Genomic DNA, 21,061 nt, shown 5'->3' with positions numbered 1-21,061 from the left:
GCAACCTGCAGTGTAGAAATCTTAGTGGGCTGAGTTATCATAAAATGACTTTTTCTCGCTTTTTAAAAATGTGTTTCTTTACTGAGGGGATTAATAGGAGGCTCTAAATCTCTAGAAGGCTCTCAAGGGGATACTTAAAGGCACTTACCAAGGACCTGGAGCACCACATAAAATGTAGCAAGTTATTAAGAAATTATATTTGTGGCAGCAATTTCTGGAACTGATGCAAGGTCACATCATTAACAGGACTAAAGCATAAAAAAAGCCATACTCCTTCCTCTCCCTCTCTCTCTCTCTCTCTCTCTCTCTCTTTCTTCTACATACTACAGTATGTAGTATAGTTTCAAATCTAGAAAGTGCATTTGCTTCACATTCTTTTTTATTTCAAATATCAATAGAATATTAGAAAAAATAGAAAGCTATAACAAATGTTTCAGTAAGTTAATTTATTTAGAATGCCAGATTGTTCTTCATTGCTAATCTTGAAAAAATGTCCAGCCTTTTAAATGTACCCCAATTCTTATACCTATTTGTTGTGATTTTTGGCACCTCTTCTAATAGTGGCTTATTTAATTAACAATAATGAGCCTATCACTGAATTTTGACTGCATTTATTAGTTAAATACAATTTAAGATGTATAGAGCCTAATAGCTAAACCTCCCAAGCAAATATACTTTCTCATAGTTTATGCCAGAGGTTCCCAAACTTATTTGGCCTACTGTCCCCTTTTAAAAAAAATTACTCAGTGCCCCCTGGGAATCTACTTTCTTTAACTCTTTAATGTTTTGTTTTTTTTTTAATTTGTGTCATTTCAAAATATATAAGATATATTTTTAAATGAAGCATCTTAAATTCAATTATGCATTATAAATTTGTGGATTTTTTTCTTGCAATGAAATTTTGATGATGCAATATTATGTCAAGGAACCATATAGTATCATATTGTAAACAAGTCACTATATGCACATATTTCTGCCAATGCGTGCTGGACTTCCAGACAATGTGCGATATGCTAACCTGCCAACACTTGCTTATTAAGACCTGTTGGCATATTTGACCACTGATTGGTTGTAACTTGCATTTTGTGTGTTTATTCAGAAAATAATGCAATCACTACGACTTTAACTCTGTTACACAACAGATGAAACATGTATGAACGGCTTTTCAAAACTTTCTTCTCTTCTCTTCTTTCCTTATCCTTCCACTGCCCCCTTACTTTTGTTCAATGCCCCTCAATTGCACCCAAGGCTACTACCACCCCCTGGATCGGTCCAGTGCCCCCCACTGAGCAGTATCACCCACTTTGGGAACTTATGCTTTATGCTAAAGCTCAAGTGCAATAGATGTGCTTCACGTAGAAAAACCTTCCAGGCATCACTTTTGAAGGCCATGTAGAAGGGACTAAACTTTGCAAAAAAAAACATAAGGCCTACCTAGAGGCAGTCTTGTTTATACTATTTTAGGGCTAATCTAAAGTAATGTGAATGGATGCACTTACTAAGTAGTACATAGGGACATAAAGGCTCGTAGGGCATACTTAAAGGTTCCCATATAGGGACCTGGAAGGGACCTTGGATATCATCTAATCCAACCTCCTCATTTTAAAGATGAGGAACCTGAGGGGCAGCTATGTGGCTCAGTGGATAGAACACTGGCCTTCGAGTCAGGAGGACCAGAGTTCAAATCTGGCCACAGACACTTGATACTAGCTGTGTGACCCTGGGCAAGTCACTTAACCCTAACTGCCTCTCAAAAAAAAAATAAGGAACCTGAAGCTGATTTTTCCAAGGTCACATGGGGAGCAAGTGTCAAAACTGATGGGATTTATATTTTACTTTTGACTCCAAACATATCGCTTATTTACTATACCAGTGACTCCTCATCATGTCCATCAAATATAAACTCTTCTGTTTAGCTTTTAAAGTCCTTCATAACCTGGCCCCTTCCAGCTTACTTTTCCATTTTTCTTGATTGTTACTCTCCTCCATATATTCTGTGAGCCAGTGGTACTGGCCTCCATATTGTTTCTTGCATACAACACTCCATCTCCTGACTTCTCGCATTTTCACTGGCTGCCCCTCATGTCTGGAATTCTCTCCCTCCTCATCTCTGTCTTCTTGCTTCATTCAAATCCCCCGATAATGTCTCATTTCCTACAAGAAGCCCTTCCTGGTAATGCTAGTGCCCTCCCTCGGTGATTCTTTCCAAATCATTCTGTGTGTATCTTGTTTGCACATAGTTATTTGTGTACTGGGTTCCACAACCCCTCTCCGCCACAAGACTGTGAGATCCTTGAAAGCAAGGCCTGAAACATGTAGGAGTATAATAATAAATGCTTGTTGATTGACCTTAATACCTTCTAAGTATCACTACCCTTATTCTACCATACAGGATATTGAGACTCCGAGAGATTGCCCATGGTTATATATCCAGGACCATTAGAACAAGGATATGAACCCAGATTTTGTGACAGCACAACCAGCACCCTCAACTCTCAAGGACTCTGTTAAAAAGAATTCCCTTAATACAAAGTCTTCTTTTGTGAAGTTTGGATTCAGTTAAAGGGCCGCACTTGAGGACTTAGAGGGCCACACATGGCCTTGAGGCTGCAGGTTCCCCACCCCTGAGTTAGGGGATTGGTTAGGACAATAGTACTAGGGAAGTGGCTAGGGCACCACAACTAGGGAATCATTTAGGGAGCCAATTAGAGGACTATCACTGCAAAAGTATTGCCCACATCAAGAAGAATCATTTCAGCTTACTTAAAGTCTGGCTTTCCACTAAATATTTCATCTATGGAGCTAAAAATTGAGTGTCTGAGAAAATGAAAGAAAGATATTCTTTGCATTTTATTTCCTGGTTGCATGTTTCTTTCTCTCATTCTGTTTACATAGGGTATAGCTGCAGTTTTCTGGGTTGCTTTTTATTGGATGTCCTGAAAATTGAGGCCCTCAGATTTTAGAGGCAGAGAACATTCCTAGTAAACTTCAACTGTCAATGTATAGATGCACTTTTTGGTCTTGAATAAGATTCTTTCCCAAGTTGGTTGACAAAGCCAGATGCAGTGAGTGGATGTATTACTAGATTGAAGTATTACAATAAAAACAGGAGGTTGCATCACTCTCAGTGTAATGATCTCCTGATTTCATTATTGTCTCTAGTAACTCACCTTCCTGCAAGATTCATCAGTTCTGAAACTCATACCTTCTTAGTTCCCCTGGCCCTGGCACTTCTTTCTCCCTCTGAGTGGAGAGGGTTGAAGGTGGACCTTGGAGAGCTCCTCCCCAGATCCTCCATTTAGGGAAGGGGCCCACCACAGCTATCTTATCACTCCCTGGCTATAGCTATAGGTCTTCTTCATAACCTCATGCTGGGTACCCTTCCCTCTTACCTTTTCAGCTTCTTTTTACGTGTTGTCTTCTCCCATCAGATTATGAACTGCATGAAAGTAAGGACTGTCTTTTGTTTTTCTTTGTATCCCCAGTGCTTAGCATAGTGCCTGGCACATAGCTGACACTTAAGAAATGCTTATTGACTTATCATTGACTATTTCATGTAGCATTCATAATACAGCAAATAACTGGAGATTACAAGGTCAGTGTTATCAAAGCAACAAGTCATTTTCACACAAATGTTTCTTTTTTTTTTTTTTCTTTTTGTACCTGGAGTAGAATTTTCCTTGCTTTGCCCTCTGCTCGTGCTGTAGCCTCATGTTTTCTAGTTTAACCGGACTTGGGATGAATCCTATTTCACAGCCTTCTTTTACCAACCGCCCTATCCACCAGTCATTGTTAAATTTCTGAAGACAGAAAAAATACAAAAATGCATTACAAAGTTATTGTGCAAAAGTGTTCAGATTTCTTTATTAAGTTTACTTTTTGCATGCATGCTTTTAAGTTGTATAAAGTTATCACTACAAATCTCTTAAAAAGCTTAAAATATGAAAAGTAGATCATGCCCTCAGATTCATATGTTCAGCATTCGAAGTTTCAAATTCTTAGTTCTGGCCATCCTACCAAAGGGTTAATGCTTTACCGCTCCCTTGTTCTCCAGACCTAGCTCTACTTCTGCTACTGATGATGTCTGTAAATGCCTTGAACAAGGCACAACTTTTTTTTTAATAAAATAGAAATGAACAACATTCTTGACTGGATATAACTCAGTCAAACAATACCTTATGGTTACAACATGTGAATATTTTGAATAGGACATTGGCCTTGAAATCAGGGAAACACAGGTTCAAATCCTGCCTCAAACACTGATGTGTAGCCATAGGTATGTCACTTAACTTCTTTGTGCCTCAGTTTCTGCATCTGTAAAATGAGAGAGTTAGAGCTGATGGCCTCTATGGTCCCATCTAGCTCTAGATCTATGATGCTCTGATCTATAATTCTTTGTGCCTATAAGCTTTAGTAGGGAAGGGATCTTAGCAATTATCTCTCTAGATCAATCCCCTCATTTTACAGATAAGGAAAGTGAAGCATAGAGTGAGGTTTTCCTAATAAGACCACTTGATACAGTTAAGACTCAAAGCCAAGGCATTTATCTCCCACTCAATGGTGCTTTCTACAACATGACAGTACTTCTCAAAGCACATAAGCAGGACTGGAATCTTTTGGAGATGAATTAAAGGTTCTATGTGAAGTATAAAGACCATGAGGTCAAAGTCCATGTCTAAATTATCTTTGTACTTCTCTTGGTGCTTTGCACGATGTGTTTTACTTAGGGGGTGAATTAATGAATGGTAGGTTTTGTTGTGGACCATTTCCCTTTTGTACAAAAATATTTTGTGATGTATTGGTTAGATACGGTGACTATTTTTCCAGACCAAAATTCAAGGCACATGTTCTGACAAAGCACTGGGGGAAGGATCATTGGTGAGCAGCATACATGGTTTGTTAGGGGAATGATGCAAAATATTTAAAATCCTTACTGTTCAGGAAAATGCAATGCAGCTATACAGGCATGAGGTGGACAGGGCCTGAGAATCAATACATGTGAGTTCTACTTCTAGCTCTGCTACTAATCGGTTATATGCTCCTACAAAAGGCTGGGAACCTTGATTTTCCCATTTGTAAATGAGAGGGCTGGATGAGAGGTGAGGTTCTCAACCTGGGGTCTATAGACCCCCCAACAGGTCTGTGGATATATTTCAGGGGATTTATGAACTTGTATGGGAAAAAAATAGCTTCTTTTTTTTTTTTTACTAACCTTTAACAGAAATGTAACATTTCTTTAAACTGTTTAAATATACTATTCTGAGAAGGGGTCTATAGGCTTCACTAGTCTACCAAGGAGGTCCATGACAAAAAAAAAAAGATTAAGAGCCCCTAGTTCAGAGAATTTCCAAGCTCCATTTTCACCCTAACATGCATAGTCAAGTTTTTGCTATTCCCTCTAGCTCCCAAAATACCATGTGTGAATGGTGAGGGATTATTTTACTTTTTGCTTAGATTTTTCTTAACACTCAGAAAAATTCTCTACTATTCACTAAAATCTCCAAAAGAATTAGAGGGACAGTTCTCTTGATCCCCCTTTCAAACACCTCTAAATAACAGCATCCGTTTTATTCCTCCCCTCTGTCTTTCCATGATGGAAAATTAGATGCTTCTCTCTGGGCCTTTAATCATCTGGAGGAGCTTCTCTGTGATTAAATCCCTTTAACTCCCTTTAACACAGCTCATCACCTTCTTCCTTGAGCATTCTCTCAGTCTTTCCTTCCTAACCTATAATTGACATCTCTTTCTAAAAGACAATGAAATGATGGGCCCTAAACTCCTTTCACTCTTTTCATTAGAAACATTCACAGTTTTGTCCAATATTGTCTTCCTGTCTCTAGATTATATCCATGTATGTTATGCATATGACATATCTATGAGATGGGAGTTCCTCCAAGAATATGCTCAAATGGTAATTTCCTTTAGTTACAGAAAGGCTGCATAGAAAACTGTATAGTAACCCAATCTCAGGACACAGGATAATGTTCTTTTTAGATTAGGATGGGAGTGGGCCTATGATTTTTAATGGTAGGTAATAGGAGAGGAACCCCCTTTAGCAAACTTCTTCACAACCTATAGTCTTAGAAAGTTGCTTGGAGGGGCAGCTAGGTGGTGCAGTGGATAAAGCACCGGCCCTGGAGTCAGGAGGACCTGAATTCAAATCTGCCCTCAGACACCTGACACTTACTAGCTGTGTGACCCTGGGCAAGTTACTTAACCCCATTGCCTAGCGAAAGAAAGGAAGAAAGAAAGAAAGAAAGAAAGAAAGAAAGAAAGAAAGAAAGAAAGAAAGAAAGAAAGAAAGAAAGAAAGAAAGAAAGAAAGAAAGAAAGAAAGAAAGGAAGAAAGGAAGGAAGGAAGAAAGAAAGGAAGAAAGAAAGGAAGAAAGAAAGAAAGAAAAGAAAGTTGCTTGGAACATTTGTCCAGAGATACACAGCCTGTATATGTCATTGGGACTTAAGCCTAGGTCTTCCTGACTCCAAGACAGTTCTTTATCTTGCCTCTGTTCTGTGTAATATATATTTAACAAATACTAATAACTGTCTAAGGAAAGTTTTAATTAGGAGTAAATTCCACATTTTAGAACTTTATTAACCTCACGGTAAAAATTCAGCAGGGTTTTTAAAAGGGATCAACCCCTATGCCCTACTACTTATTAATTCCTAATGTCTTTGGTGAGGAATTTATATTATTCTGGCATTGGAATGCAAAGACCTACCTACTGGTCATAGCAACACATTGGAAGCCAAGTCCAGAAGGGGTGGACTTGGGGTCTGGATAAGGCCCATTCCAGCAAGGCAAATATGATCATTAAAGCACTAGTTGAATGACTGCAATTATAGGCATGGCATGTGAAAGATATAAACATTTCTAAGTTAAGCATTTAAAAAATAATCCACAAAACCAAAACAGGCTAGATATAAAAATGCTGAGACAGCCTGATCACACACACATTTGTTTATCTGATCTGCTTTTGCATACCAGAAGAAAATCTATATAAATGAATATCAAAAAAAGTAATTTCAAATGAAGACATTTTCCCTTACTTCCTTAACATGCAGAAAATCTTTTGCTTCAAAAGAGATGGCCATGCCTGGTACTGGGACGTCATCCTCGTGGGCTGCGCTGTAGCTGACATTGGTCCGCACTGCAAACGCAACAGGTTTTGTCTACAGGAAAAAGAAGAGGAAAAAAAAGACAGAGTTGATTTCAGTACTTTGCTCTTAAAAACTGAGAGGTGGTAAAAACTTAGGAAAATTTTTTTTATCATATTTAGTTCAGGTTCCAAAGTGCCAAAGATGTTCAATTCACATCCTTACAAATAGTTTGTTTAGGGGGGCAGATTTCTGGTAATTTTAAAGCTTTCTACCACCCCAATTCTTGACCCCTCTCAAAGCATTGCTGGTAATAGAGGTGTTGAAATATTACTGAAATAACATTTTCTAGCCTGACCCAACAGTATATAGCCCAAAGATATAAGGACCACAGGCATGGTACTCCACTGAGTATCAAGAAATTCAATGCTTACCACACTGCCCAGCACTACAATCATCTCCTTTATGATTCTTTCTGGATAATAGTCAATTAAATAAACAAAGTAGTACAACTGTTCTTTAAACAAAAATAAATGATAAAGAGAACTTACTTGATTTTCTGTAGATAGTCTCTCCTACAGCTTCAAAATGTTAGGAATGCAACCACCCTTTGTTAAGTTATGTTATCCCTTTCTGAGCTTTTACCCAACTTCATGCAATCACTGGCTTAAAAAAAAAAAACAATGAAACCATCTGTATTTGTCATTTGATGTTTCAATATCTACAAATAAAGAATGATTCCACAGCTGATGAGGGTGAAGAAAGCATCCTTGAGCTTTCTTCAAATTAGGGGATTAAGTCTATGAGGGTACCACCCTCAATAGTGGAAAATGCAAATATCTAAGAGGAATCATCTTTCTTTAGCACAGCTAATTGCCATATTATGGGTGTGTGTAGAATTCAGAACTGTTTCTTACTCTGGCTCATTAGGCTTCTCACCTCAAGTTGTTTGTGGGGAATGAGGAGAAGGTGAGAATGGAAGAGAAAGAGTCTACCCCAAGAGTGGGGATCTTGTGACCTCGAGGCCACATGTGGCCCTCTAGGTCCACAAAGGTGTCCTTTTGACTGAATCCAAACTTCACAGCACAAATCCCCTTAATAAAAGGATTTGTTCTGTGAAGCTTGGACTCAGTCAAAAGGCTGCCCTTGCGGATCTAGAGGGCCATGTTTGGCTTTAAAGCTGCAGGTTCCCCACCCCTGGTCTACCTTTTAGGATAGAGATAGGGGAAATAGTTCTGACATTACTTCGGTTACCTATTCTGCCAGCTAAAGGAGGAAGAACAATGTTCTGTGTAACTGAGGCTAATGCTGTAGAATGGACAATGGAATTAGAAAAGCTAAAAGTCAGTTTATAGTGTCATTACCCAGGACCAGTTGAATTGATAGGGGTGGGAGAGAAGTTTGCTACCTCACCTTCTACTAAAATTCTAGTAGTGGGAGAACCCATTCACTAGTTAAAGCCAGTTGGTACAACTAGAATATGGATCCAAGCCTTTTCATGATAGCAAAGCCTTCCGTGAATCTCAAATGTCATTTCTTTTTCTTATTATTATTATCCTTGGGAGGAAGACATGATGTTTAATGAGACTGGAAGATTTTTTTCATTCATGGTAGTTTTTTTGGGGTGGGGGGTGAGGCAATTGGGGTTAAGTGACTTGCCCAGAGTCACACAGATAGTAAATGTTATATGTCTGAGGCTGGATTTGAACTCAGGTTCTCCTGACTCCAGGGCTGGTGCTCTATCTACTGCGCCACCTACCTTCCCCTTCTCTTCCCCCCACCATGTTAGTTCTAAAACAGGGATTCTTAACCTAAGGTCCATTAATTTCTTTTGTTAATATTTTGATAATTCTGTATCAATATGGTTGGTTTTCTTTGTAATCAATTGTACTTTATGCAAAAAACATTATGAAGAAGAGTCCATAGACTTAACTAGATTGCCAAAGGGTCCATCATGCAAAAAAAAAAAAGGTTAAAAACACCTGTTCCAAATTATTGTTTGACATACCGCTTTTCTTTCCAGGTAGATCCACACAGAATTTTCAATGTTTTAAGCAATGAGAAAATTTCCAAACACTTAAATAGTAAGAAAAACATTACTCTGGAGTAACAGGAGAGTTGGGTAAGAGAAATGTAATTTTAATTCAGTAATAGTACAATAGTAAGTCTAAGATTCTTTTTTAAAAAATGAGATGAGTACGTTGACCTAAATTATCCCAAAGTTCCCTTGAAATTACAGGATTTACCTGAAAACCTCATTTCTTCCATTAAATTACATAAAATTCTAACACTTGATAGGTCCTTAGATGAGAGGTGGAGCTGTGCAAGACAGAAATAAAAACACTGTGAGCTTCCTGCACTTAACTCAATTTGGGATTCAATACTCCAAAATAAATGTTTTAAATTGGATTTAATTGTGTTCCTCAGCCCTCCTTCTGCCTTTTTACAATATTTATATTGTGAAATACACCATCTAGCAGGATGTGTGTTTATCTAGTATAATCCATTAGGTTGTAAGCTCCTTGAGGCCAGGGACCATCTTTTGCCTCTTTTTGTATCCTCAGTACTTAGCACAATGCCTGCCACATAGTAGGCACTTAATATAGGTTTACTGAACCGAACTCTGTGTGTGTGTGTGTGTGTGTGTGTGTGTGTGTGCGCGCGCGCACATGAGTGTGCATACACAGTAAATTGGATAGAGAGTTGGATTTAGAGCCAGGAAGACCTGAATTCAAGACCCATCCCTGATACATATGGGCTGTGTGACTCTGGGTAAGTCATTTCACCTCTCAATATTCCAGGTTCAAATCAAATGGAGGATCAAATGAAATATTTGTAAATATGCTTAGTACAGTACCTGGAACATAGTAGGTACTTAATAAATGCTTATTCTCTTTCTTCCTTTCCCCCCGATAATTCTCTAAGGCTACAAGTTGTCGAGAAGCTGTCACCCTGCATTGGTAAAGGGAGTTTCCTCCTCCAGGACTTCCTTAGACCAATAAAATTACACATTATGCATGCTGAAGTTCAAAAGGATATGTTATGCCAACTGTATGGAGGAGGTATAATTGTATGTGATAACTCTCTGGTTGACAGATTTATGTAAGAAACTTCCCTGGTCTCCACAATACCATGGGGCTTCAGTCATTGGTACTACTTGTAAGAACTGTTTCCTCTATGAAGGTGATGGGGCAGCAAGGTAGGGGAGGGAATGATATTATGAACTGTAAGAGGGAAGAACATGTGACCTTCCCAAACCATGCATCAGCTGAAATGATGAAACCTTCTTTGCTGCATCAGCACTGCTGTACCAACTGTCAACCTCTAACTTTGGTGTGCATAAAGGGGAAATTTCAAAATCCCCGAAGTCCTGGAGGCCTTCAGATCCTCAGGTCTTATGGAATCCTAGAAGACCGGAGATAATCCTTACCCTTTAAATTAGCTACTTTAAGCATGCCACCATTTGGCATTGCAAAGTTATATTTGCTGGAAAGATTAATCTGTTTCTACAATGCATTCATTCAACACCTTTTGATTTGCGGCTGAAAACCAGTGTGAGATAGCAGAAAGAGAGATGGGATTGGTGTCAGGTGACTTGAATCAGTTGAAATCTTGGCTCCGCCATTTACTACCTGTTCTCTGGGCCTCTGTTTTCTTATCTGCAAAATTAGGAAGTTGGACTACCTGGCCTTAGAGGTCTCTAAATATATCAATGACCCAAGATCAGCACTTGCCATTATCACCAGAATTCTTTTAGTCTCAAATATGGAAGCTTGATTAGATTTGCTCAATTTAGAGACCTCAGTACTAAATTACCCTGGTGGCTGATTGCATTTTCTCAAAAGTGCCTTCCAACCATCTGGCTTTAAAGAACTCTGATCTTGTGTACTGCAAAGAGTCAAATCACCTGGCTGTGCTCTCCCTCTTTCTATATGCACTAAATCATGTTCAAGGATGTGACGGTCTGGGATAGATTTATTTTTTGACTTTTTGGTGGTGATGAGGAGGGAGAACAGAGAAGTAGGAAGGGGCAAAGGTGCAGGATGAAAATGAAGGTTAAGAATGGGACCAGAATAGGCACCTGAAAATACTGAAACTATTTTTTCCTTACAAATTTTTCCCTTTTCTTTTTTCTTCCCCTCCCTAGGCATTCACATTTCTAATTATATATATTTATTCTATTACCTTTTTAAGGAGTAACCCCCATGGCAGACTTCTGTGGCTAAAATATTGCTTTGCCTAAAGAAAGATAGTCATGTGTTATTCATTAAGTGGTGAGCACCACAGGACACCAAGAGGGCACAGTGAAAAGCAGATGTAATGAGGGAGGTTGAGTTCCCTTGTGACAATTGTGGGCAGCTCTGTAGGATGGTTTTCATAGGAAAAGAAATATGCATGAGATTGATCAAACAATGGGCTCAGTCCAGAAGAGAATACTACTTGTCTAGGAAATCTATTCAAAGGCTGGGCATGCCATGTTCTGAACTCATTTTCTCACAGCTCCTCAGAAATTATTTATTCTGTTTTGCAAAGAGAGCAAGTAAAGATGTGATTTTTTTTTACACTCATTGTGTACAAAACAGAATAGAAAGAGATTAAGTCTTTACACTTAGCCAGCTAGTGGCTGTTTTAAGCAAACAGTAACTAGCTATCAGTCTCCTATTAAAACATTGACTAACTTCCTTCAAGTCCATTAATCAACAAACATTGGTTGAACGTTGACTATGTACCAGGAACTATGCTGGATGCTAGAGATACAAAGGGAAAAATGAAATGGTTCCTACCCTCAAGGAGGTCACAGTCTAATGGTGGATCCAAGGCTGACTCTCTATTATGTCATGGTGGCTCTCACATTTACTACAGATTATATTTTATTATTAAGATGTAGTAGAAACCTGTCTATTTGAAACTTTCTTTAAACCATGTTTCTTTTCTTGTTTTAATACACACACACACTCCAAATCTTAATTTTCTTATCCATTCTGAACAGTAGGGGAAACATCACTATTCATTTTAAGATAATAAATGACATCCCTGTTTTAGAGATGAGCCAAAGCCAGTTAATTAACCAGTCTGATTAATCATTATCTGACTTACTTTGCATCTAATTTAATGATTATTTTTTATTTTTAATATAGCAGTCTGTTATTAGTACATTTTAATAAACTGAACAAATGAAACCTATATCATCATGACAATAACTAATTGTATTATTAAGACATTTAGCCTTGGCTATCCTTTCCAGTTGCACCTTCTTCTCATGCCTTCCTGGTCAACACACTGGCTCAGGAGGAGCAGTCACTTCCAGATCCTCCCTTCCCTGACATTTCCCAGCAACCTCTCCTCCTTCTGAATTTCTTCTGTCTAGATTACCACCCAATTCAGGTCTTAATGATATTTATAAGCCAGCCACCCAGCTATCCTTCCTCCTTTCATAAGGAGTTCAATATCTAGTTCACCATCTTCCTCTCTGCCCTTACATTTTGGGATTTCAACATACACAGACCCACTATTGTTCAACAACCCTGGCATGCCCAGTTCCTAAGTCTCAATTCCCATGCCCCACTTCGGCCCAGGATGGGCCTACCCCTGATCTCAGCATCATCTGCAAACGAGCTACTTCAATGAAAAGAATTCTGAAATTTCTTTACCCAGTGATAACTCCCTATCATTTCATCTCTCCCTCTGGATCCCTCACTCCCCTAAAGTGAAGCAGCCAAGTGGCACAGTGGATAGAGTGCTGGGTCTGAAGTCAGGCAGACTCAGAATTCAAATCCAGCCTCAAACACTTACAAACTGCATGACCCTGGGCAAATACTTAAACTCGGTCTGCCTCAATTTATTCAATTGTAAAATGGGGATAATAAAATCACCTACCTCACAGTGTTGTTGTAAGGATCTAATAAGTAAATATTTGCAAGGTGCTAAGCACAGAGCCTAACGCAGAGTAGGGTTTTCATAAATGCATGTTCTTTTCCTCTTCCTCCCTAAAACTGTTCTTTGTCGCCACTGTGACCTCTGGTCCTTCCACTCCTTAGCATTTTCCCATACTTCTGCTCTTGTTTCAGTTTTGTCCCTTCTCAGTGTTAACCTTATGGTTTAGTAGTTCAAACACACCTTGCCATCTACTCTCAAATCCCTTGTCCCATGGTCCTAACACCGCCCATGCCTTGCCAGACCTCAGCTCTGGATTCATCTCACCAATGCTGCCACCTCTTCAGCTGATTGGCTACTGAAATGGGCTCTACTGACTGGGAGCTGGAGGAAATCTTGCAACCGTGTTGATGGGATGTACTACAGAGTTACGTTATCTAATCTCAGCAGAGCCCTTAATGCAGTAAGATAATTCTTTCACTCCCCACTAATTGATTCTCTATCCAAACCATCTCTTCTTTCCTCAGATTTCCCACAATACCTCTCCCTCATACCGTCTGAACTGAGGATATAGCAGTAAACCTTAAAGTGAAAAGAGTCCATTCCTTCTGAACGCCTTCTTTTCCCTTTCTCTACATCTCAGAACCTACCAAAATCATTCCCCATTTTCTCTGCTTTCTGTTTGCCAGTGTCCCTCCCTCTATTTGTACCTTTGATCCTATCCATCTCCCTCTCTTTGGCACACTGCCCCATGATTCTCTTGCTGCCTAATCTTCAATCTCTCCCTGTCTACAGGCTGTTGCTTACAAATATGCCTGCTCTCTTCCCATATCTCTCTTTCTTTTCACACCCACAAAAAGCCATCTAATTTTGTTGTCTCTACTTCCTCTCATCTTGCTTATTTCTCAACCCCTTGCAGTCTGTCTTTAGACATCATTGACTCAGCTGAAATTGCTCTCTCCAAAGTAACCAACGGTGGCCTTTTCTTAGTCCTAATGTTTCAAGATCTCTTTGAAGCATTTGGCACTACTGACAACTTTCTCCTGCTGGGCAGTTTATCCACTTGGATTTTTTTTTTTTTGACATAGGCTCTTTCTCTCTCACTCTTGTGTGCTCTGTCTCTCATGCTCTCTCTCTGTCTCTCTTCTTCTCCTTCTCTCCGCATCTCTTCTGTACTATTTATCCTCTAAATCTCCTTTGTGGATGAGCATCCATAACTCCAGCCACCCCCTCCCATCTATGGGTTCCCCCCCTCAAACTCTATTCCTGAGTCCTCATCTCCACCTTCCCTTGCCTTTTTTTTTGGTGAGGCCCAGAGTCACACAGCTAGTGAGTGTTGAATCTGAGGCCGGATTTGAACTCAGTACTCTAGGGCCGGTGCTCTATCCACTGTGCAATCTACCTGCCCCCCTTCCCTTGCTTTTTGACCACCTTAGCTCCCTTGGTTCAGTTATTTCTATACAGATGATTCTCAGATCTATATCCAGCCCTAGTCTCTCTCCTGAGTTCCAGTTAATGGTAACTTCATATCCCATAAGCATCCCAAACTCTTATCTATTGCACAGCTTTTCTTAACCTGAAAACTAATCATAAAGAAGTTCCAGGGACTCAGGAGGAAGGAAAAAGTGACATTTTCACTTTCACTAATCTCTAACTGAAATTCAGCATTTCCTTCAATAATTTAAAAACATATTCTTTTTTAGGGACTTGGTTTAGTATAATTTCCTTTCTAAATGTTATATTGATGTATTTTGTTTTAAGTTGCGTTTACAAATTACTACTACTTCATGAAAGACCTCTTATAACCAAGTAAAATTGTTAAGTAGAACTAATAATACAAATGACAGCACCTGAAAGTGCATACAACATTTCACAACTGTAGCCCCTCGTCCCCACTTCTACCCTATTGTTAAAAAAAAAACCCAGAAAAGAAAAACAAATTTTTTGTAATAAGCATGAATAGTCAAGCAAAATAAATCCCCTCAATGGATATATGCAAATATTATGTATATATCGATATAGATATATAGATATAGATATAATGTATATATATACACATATATATACATATACATATGTGTGTGTGTGCATGTGTATGTGTCTACGTATATATGTATGTATGTCTTTTTGCACCCCAAATCTCTCACCTCTCTGTAATGGATAGCATGGTTTTCCATCTGTCCTCTGCAATCATGAATAATCATTGTGTTATGCATAGTTCGTATAGCTTTCAAAGTTGGTTGTTTTCATAATATTGTTGTAAAAATTGTTCTTCTGGTTCTGCTAATTTCATTCTTTATCAGTGTATAAACATCCTCAATGTATAAGCATTTATGGCAACTTTTTGTAGCGGCAAAAAATTGGAAAATAAGAGGATGTCCATCATTTTAGGAATGGCTGAATAAGTCATGGTATATAAATGTGATGGAATACTACTGTGCTATAAGAAATGAGGATATGGATGATTTTTAAAAAGACATGGAAAGGGGCAGCTAGGTGGCTCAGTGGATAGAGCACCAGCCCTGGAGTTAGGAGGACCTGAGTTCAAATCTGGCCTCAGACACATAACACTCACTAGCTGTGTGACTCTGGGCAAGTCACTTAACCCCAACTGCTTCTCTCTCTCTCTCTCTCTCTCTTCTCTCTCTCTCTCTCTCATACACACACACACACACACACACACACACACACACACACACACACACATGATAAGGAAAGACTTAAATGAACAGATGCCAAGTAAAGAAAGCAGAACCAGAGGAACAATTTGTACCATGACACCAATTTTACAGAAACACTATTCTGTGAAGGAACTTGTAGACTTTACCATAATGCCAAAGGGGCCCATAACCATCCAAAAAGGTTAAGAACCTCTGCCATAATGGAACTCAATCCCTTTCTCCAAAGTGTTAGGGGCAGCACAATGCAGTCACTCAGATTCACAGTCTTGGCGATGTCCGTGACTCTTCAATATCCCCACATCCAATCAGTTGCCAGGTCTTTCCAGTTTTGCTTCCAAAATATACCCCATCTCAGATTATCCATTTCCTTTTCTCCCTTCACAGCTACCACCCAAATTAAGGCCTTTATCACCTCTTACGATGGCCTCTCAATTGGTCCACAACCTGCTTCTAACCAGCTCTTCCGGTCATATTACCCATGACTCCTCTTCATGCACTTTATGGTCCAGACAAACTGGCCTTCTTGCTATTTCTCATGCTACTCCATCTCCTGTCTCCTTGTCCTTGAACAGGCAGTCATCAATGCTTGGAATTGCTCTGTGCACCTGAGACTTGAGATTTGAAGGATGGATTTGATTTAAACAGGGTGGAGAGAAAGCCTGCATGCTGGCCTTCTAATCACAACGGAAGATGGGAGGGTTGTTAGAGATAATGGAATGAAGATAAACATACTGATAATGTAGTATCACTATAGAATTTGAAAAGAAGAAAAAAATCTTCTAAGTGATGATGGCCTTGGACCAATTCAATCCCCAAATCATTTATTAAAGCCTCCTGTGGGAAGGGCACTCACTGAGCTAGGAAGATAGAAAAATCAAAAACAGCTCATGTTCTTGAGGGGTTTACATTCTCTTTGCGGCATATCTCAAAAGATAAATATACATATAATGAATTGAAGTGGGAAGAGAGTATTACCAACTTAGAAGGGTAATATTTCTTGTAAAGAAATGGCACATGAGAAGACCCTCAAAGGAAGCCAGGGACCTGGAGAAAGAGCTAAAGATAAATGGATCCTAGACATGGAGAACAGTCTATACAAAGACACGGAGGCTGCAGATGGAAGGCCAAGTCGAGGGAGCAAACTAGGCCAATTAGTTGAGAATGTACCTTGTGCCCAGAGGAGTAACATGCAAAAAGTCTGGAAAGACAGGCTGGAATCAGATTGTGAAAGGCCATAAATGCCAAGCTGGGAGGAGTTTGTGCTGTTGACTTTTTTTTCCCCAGAAGCAATAGAGCACCACTGAAAATTCATGAGCAGGGGTCTGCCTCACACCTAGGGTCTCAAAGAGGAATCAGGGAATGGCTGCATGACTATTACTCACTTTCCCATGAATGAGGGAGAAATAAATGAAGAAAAAGTATTGGAGAGCTAGCTGTTCAATGCAGTATCTTCAAGAGGGAAATCAGTCAAAGGAAGTGTTTGCGGAAAAATTATTGGTTTTCAAGACAATTCTAGAGGACCCATGATGAAAAATGCTATCTACTTTTAGAGAGAAAACTAATGAATTCTACGTGCAAATTGAAGCTTTTTTTTTTACTTTATATGTTTTGCAATTTGTGTGTGTTTGTTTTCTTTTGCCATATGGCCAAAATAGAAATATGTTTTACATTACTTCACATGTATAATTGATATCATATTGCTTGTGTTCTCAAAGGTATGGGGAAAGGGAAAGAGAGAGAGAAAATTTGGAACTCAAAATTTTTTTTCAAATGGACATTTTTTTACATGTAATTGGGAAATGTTTAATGAATTAAATCATATACATATATACATATATAAAAAACCCAAAATGTATTGGTTGTAAGCAAGTTTGGTCATAATAGAATAGACATTTCATAAGGCATGGTGGATAGTATTAGTAGATATAAGTGAAATGGGTATGAAGAAGAAGAAGGCTGAGAGGATGAGAGAAAGATACTCAGGGATAGATTTGCCCAGAATCTCAGAACTGAAAGGCACCTTAGAGTTCATATTGTTCAACCTGTATCCCAAAAGGAATGCCCATTCTATAACAGTGAGGTCAAACTCCAATAGAAATGGATTCGAGCAGGCTGATTTGCCAGCCTGTGTGGCCTAAGCCAAGGTTTCAAGTTGGCTATCTGTGTATGCTCTGCATGCACTTAGAGCTCTCTGACATGAGGTCATCCCAGACTCCATTTGAAGACTTCTTACGATGGGGAATGCACCATGTCTAGAAGAAACTGAATCCACTTTGGGCCAGCTTTAACTGTTACACCGCCTGTTACTTCCCTGCTTTTTAAAACAGAGGACACATTATATGGTTAGAATGTGAATTGTGCTATATACTGTTACCATGTGATTTGGCAACAGTCAGGTGTGTTCTTTTAAATGTTTATTTCTTCCTTTCATGTTAGACTGTCAGCTGTCACTGTATCATTTTAACCACTTCCAACATCCTCTTATCACTTCTCATTTGTTATATCTAATCTTCTGTGGACTCAGACACCAGATAATTCACCTTGTAAACAATTTTATGATAAAATGAGACAATAAGATCCTGAGGCAACTCTAAAGAAATAGAAAACATGGTTTCAGGGCATGGCTTTTGTGACACATATTTGGGGGTCTCAAAGACTCCCCAATCTTCTGGGGTCAGAGTAATGTTCAAGAGGGCTGTCAAATCTGACTTCTAGAAAAGCAGAACACTTTTATACCAATTTCAAATCAGTTTGATGAGTTTGGGCCAAAAATGACTTTGAAATCTTAATACCTCAGTAGACAGACTATTCTATGTATGATTTTTCTCAGGTTATGATGCCTTGGAGTGAATTTGAGTTTGATTAATCTTTAATAAGACTTAGTATCAGTTACACATTTTAGCATATGCCCCAAAGAATCAATATTCAGAGAACTTTTCAGTAGAATGACTTCACAATTGTGTTGAAGACTATACCTATGACAATAACTGGCATAGGATTTTTGTAAAGTATACACAGGAAATGATCAGTGCTGTAATCTGCACCTTTCACGAGATAAACATACTGTCAAAATTAATTTTCAGGCTTACTTCTTTTTCCATTCTAAAAATGTTCCTTTTCTTTGTCTGTTTATAATACTTATCCATCACATCTATTTTCACAAGTGTGGGAAAAGCTTCAGGAAAAGAGATTTAATTTTATTTAATGATTGTCCTCTCAAATGTTGCCTTCTGTCTACTCAGTTATCATAAAATAATACTCGGAGGAAACTTCTCAATCTTTAATATTAGATATTTTCTATAATAGTTTAATTTTTGGCATTGTTACAGTAACCTGACTCAGTAAATGAAGAAATTAAGTAAATATTTGCAGCTAAAGGCAGTAAAACCTCTCCTTTTTCATTCTGCATATAGTTTGTTCCTATATGTTTCTTTGATGTTCTTTTCCCCACTACACCTCCTTGAAATCAGGGACTGGCTTTTGCCTTTCTTTACGGTTGGCACCCAATAGTTACTTAATAAATGTTTTTTTGACTGACTGTTCACTTACGTCCATCCCTTGATTTGCATATAATTCTTCAAACCAATCAATCCCAACGTTTTGAGACATTCTCTCGCTCTTCAATTGGCTTAAAATAGAAAAGTGCTAGGCATCTTATGGATGCTCAATTTAACACTGCCTAATTAGTTTCTTATTAAATCAAATCGACAAATGGTTTTGAGTCACCTACAATATGGCAGACACTCCAAGCACCATGGGGAATGCCTAGGTGTTATTAGAAGGGTCACTCTTCTTAGGGAGCTAATTGATATCTGACTTTTTTTTCTTTTCATGTTTAAGACTGTAGTTAATTTATTCTAAACTTTTTCATACATATTATGACTATCTTTCACCCTAAATTTAAAAAACTCCTTTTTTGGGGGTGCTTTACTTCATCTTTTTTTTTTCAGTCCCCAGTACTTACTTGAGAAATGAATGTCACAAACACAAAGCTTTCCAAAGTTCCTAAATTAAGGAATTGTACAAGTGATAAAAATCTATTTTTAATTTCATAGAGGACTTTGTGTGATGATATGGACTACTCAAATCAAATAAAATTTGATCCCACATTGTGTTAGTCACTGGGCATGCTTTCTGAAATAGCCCATTAAACTGAAAAAAGTCTTTAATGGATTTAGTTTTCTTGGCATTTATTTGTGATTAGAATAATCCTTTGAGAACTTTCTTCTTAATAATTTCCCTCATGTAAAAAAGAGATGTTTCTCTGAGAAAATTGAGGTGGTCCATCATTGTGGGAGATACCAAGGTAATTATATAGATGCTCTTACTGAGATCTCAGCCCAGAGAAGGAGGACCACAATTAATTTTTTTAAACAAACAATACTCTTTAAAAACAAGAATATCAGAAAAGAAATTCCTAAATAAAACAACCACCATGCAGAAAACAGTGCTACGAAGGCTGATACGTCAACTGCTCCATTTGCTATAAAATTTCTTTGTTGATTTTTTTTTTGATGAGGCAGTTGGGGTCAAGTGACTTGCCCAGAGTCACACAGCTAGTGAGTGTTACATGTCTAAGGCTGGATTTGAACTCAGGTCCTCCTGACTCCTGCTTAATCCACTGCACCACCCAGCTGCCCCCTTCTTTGTTGATTCTTGATCTAACCCATTTGTACTGACAATTAATAATAATAACTAACATTTATGTGGTATCTACTAAGTGCCAGGTCCTGCTAAGTGATTAAAAATATTATCTCATTCAAACCCCAGAACAACCCTGGGAGGTAGCCCCATTATTATCCTCATCTTACAGATGAGAAACAAAGACAAATAGAGGTGAAGTGACTTGCTCTGGGTCACACAGGCAGGAAGCATCTGAAGCTGCATGTGAATTCAGGTCTCCCTGATTCCAGAGCCCAGAGCTCTATCCATTGAGTCACCAAGCAGCTTCCAACCTCCAGCCCTAAGAGCAACAATAATCAATGACCACTATCTAACACCAGGAACAAAGCATAGGCTTGACCAGAGGACACTCAGCCAGATTCTAGGCCCAAGACCTATGTTTTGTATTGAAAGAGAATGATGGGTTTAAAGGCCTCTGGATTCACCAGTGATTCTCTGTCATGATCTTACAGTAGTAGTTCATCACTCATTATGGAAATGGCAGTGGGCAGAGAGGCAAAGCCTATGTTCTAAATAACAATAAGTGACTATGGACAATTACAAAGCGCTTTACAGATATTACCTCATTGTCTCATGTGACAGAAGGTGATTTGAAGAACATCACCATTATTTTACATTTGAATTCAACCAGCTATGGCTTGAGACACTATACCTACAACTAGATACTAAGTGTTTAACACTTTACCAAGTTTAATCTTCCTGCTTTAGTTCTTGGAAGAAAAATGTCTA

The 21,061-nt window shown here is 38.6% G+C and overlaps 1 protein-coding gene across 9 annotated transcripts in view; it reads right to left on the bottom strand.

The window, feature by feature from the left end:
- Positions 1-21,061, bottom strand: part of CACNB2 (calcium voltage-gated channel auxiliary subunit beta 2) — a 395,023-nt gene that overhangs the window by 36,418 nt on the left and 337,544 nt on the right. For all 9 annotated transcript variants that reach the window (XM_020966891.2, XM_020966894.2, XM_020966893.2 and 6 more), the window contains 2 exons: positions 7,047-7,169; positions 3,664-3,800 (listed from right to left, as the gene is read on the bottom strand). In XM_020966891.2, coding sequence (XP_020822550.1) covers positions 3,664-3,800; positions 7,047-7,169 — 260 coding nt within the window. The remainder of the gene's footprint in view (positions 1-3,663; positions 3,801-7,046; positions 7,170-21,061) is intronic.

Source organism: Phascolarctos cinereus, unplaced genomic scaffold (genome assembly GCF_003287225.1).
Source record: "Phascolarctos cinereus isolate Bilbo 61053 unplaced genomic scaffold, phaCin_HiC Scaffold_1;HRSCAF=81, whole genome shotgun sequence".
NCBI classification, from domain to species: domain Eukaryota; kingdom Metazoa; phylum Chordata; class Mammalia; order Diprotodontia; family Phascolarctidae; genus Phascolarctos; species Phascolarctos cinereus.
This window is presented reverse-complemented; position numbering and strand designations above follow the sequence as displayed.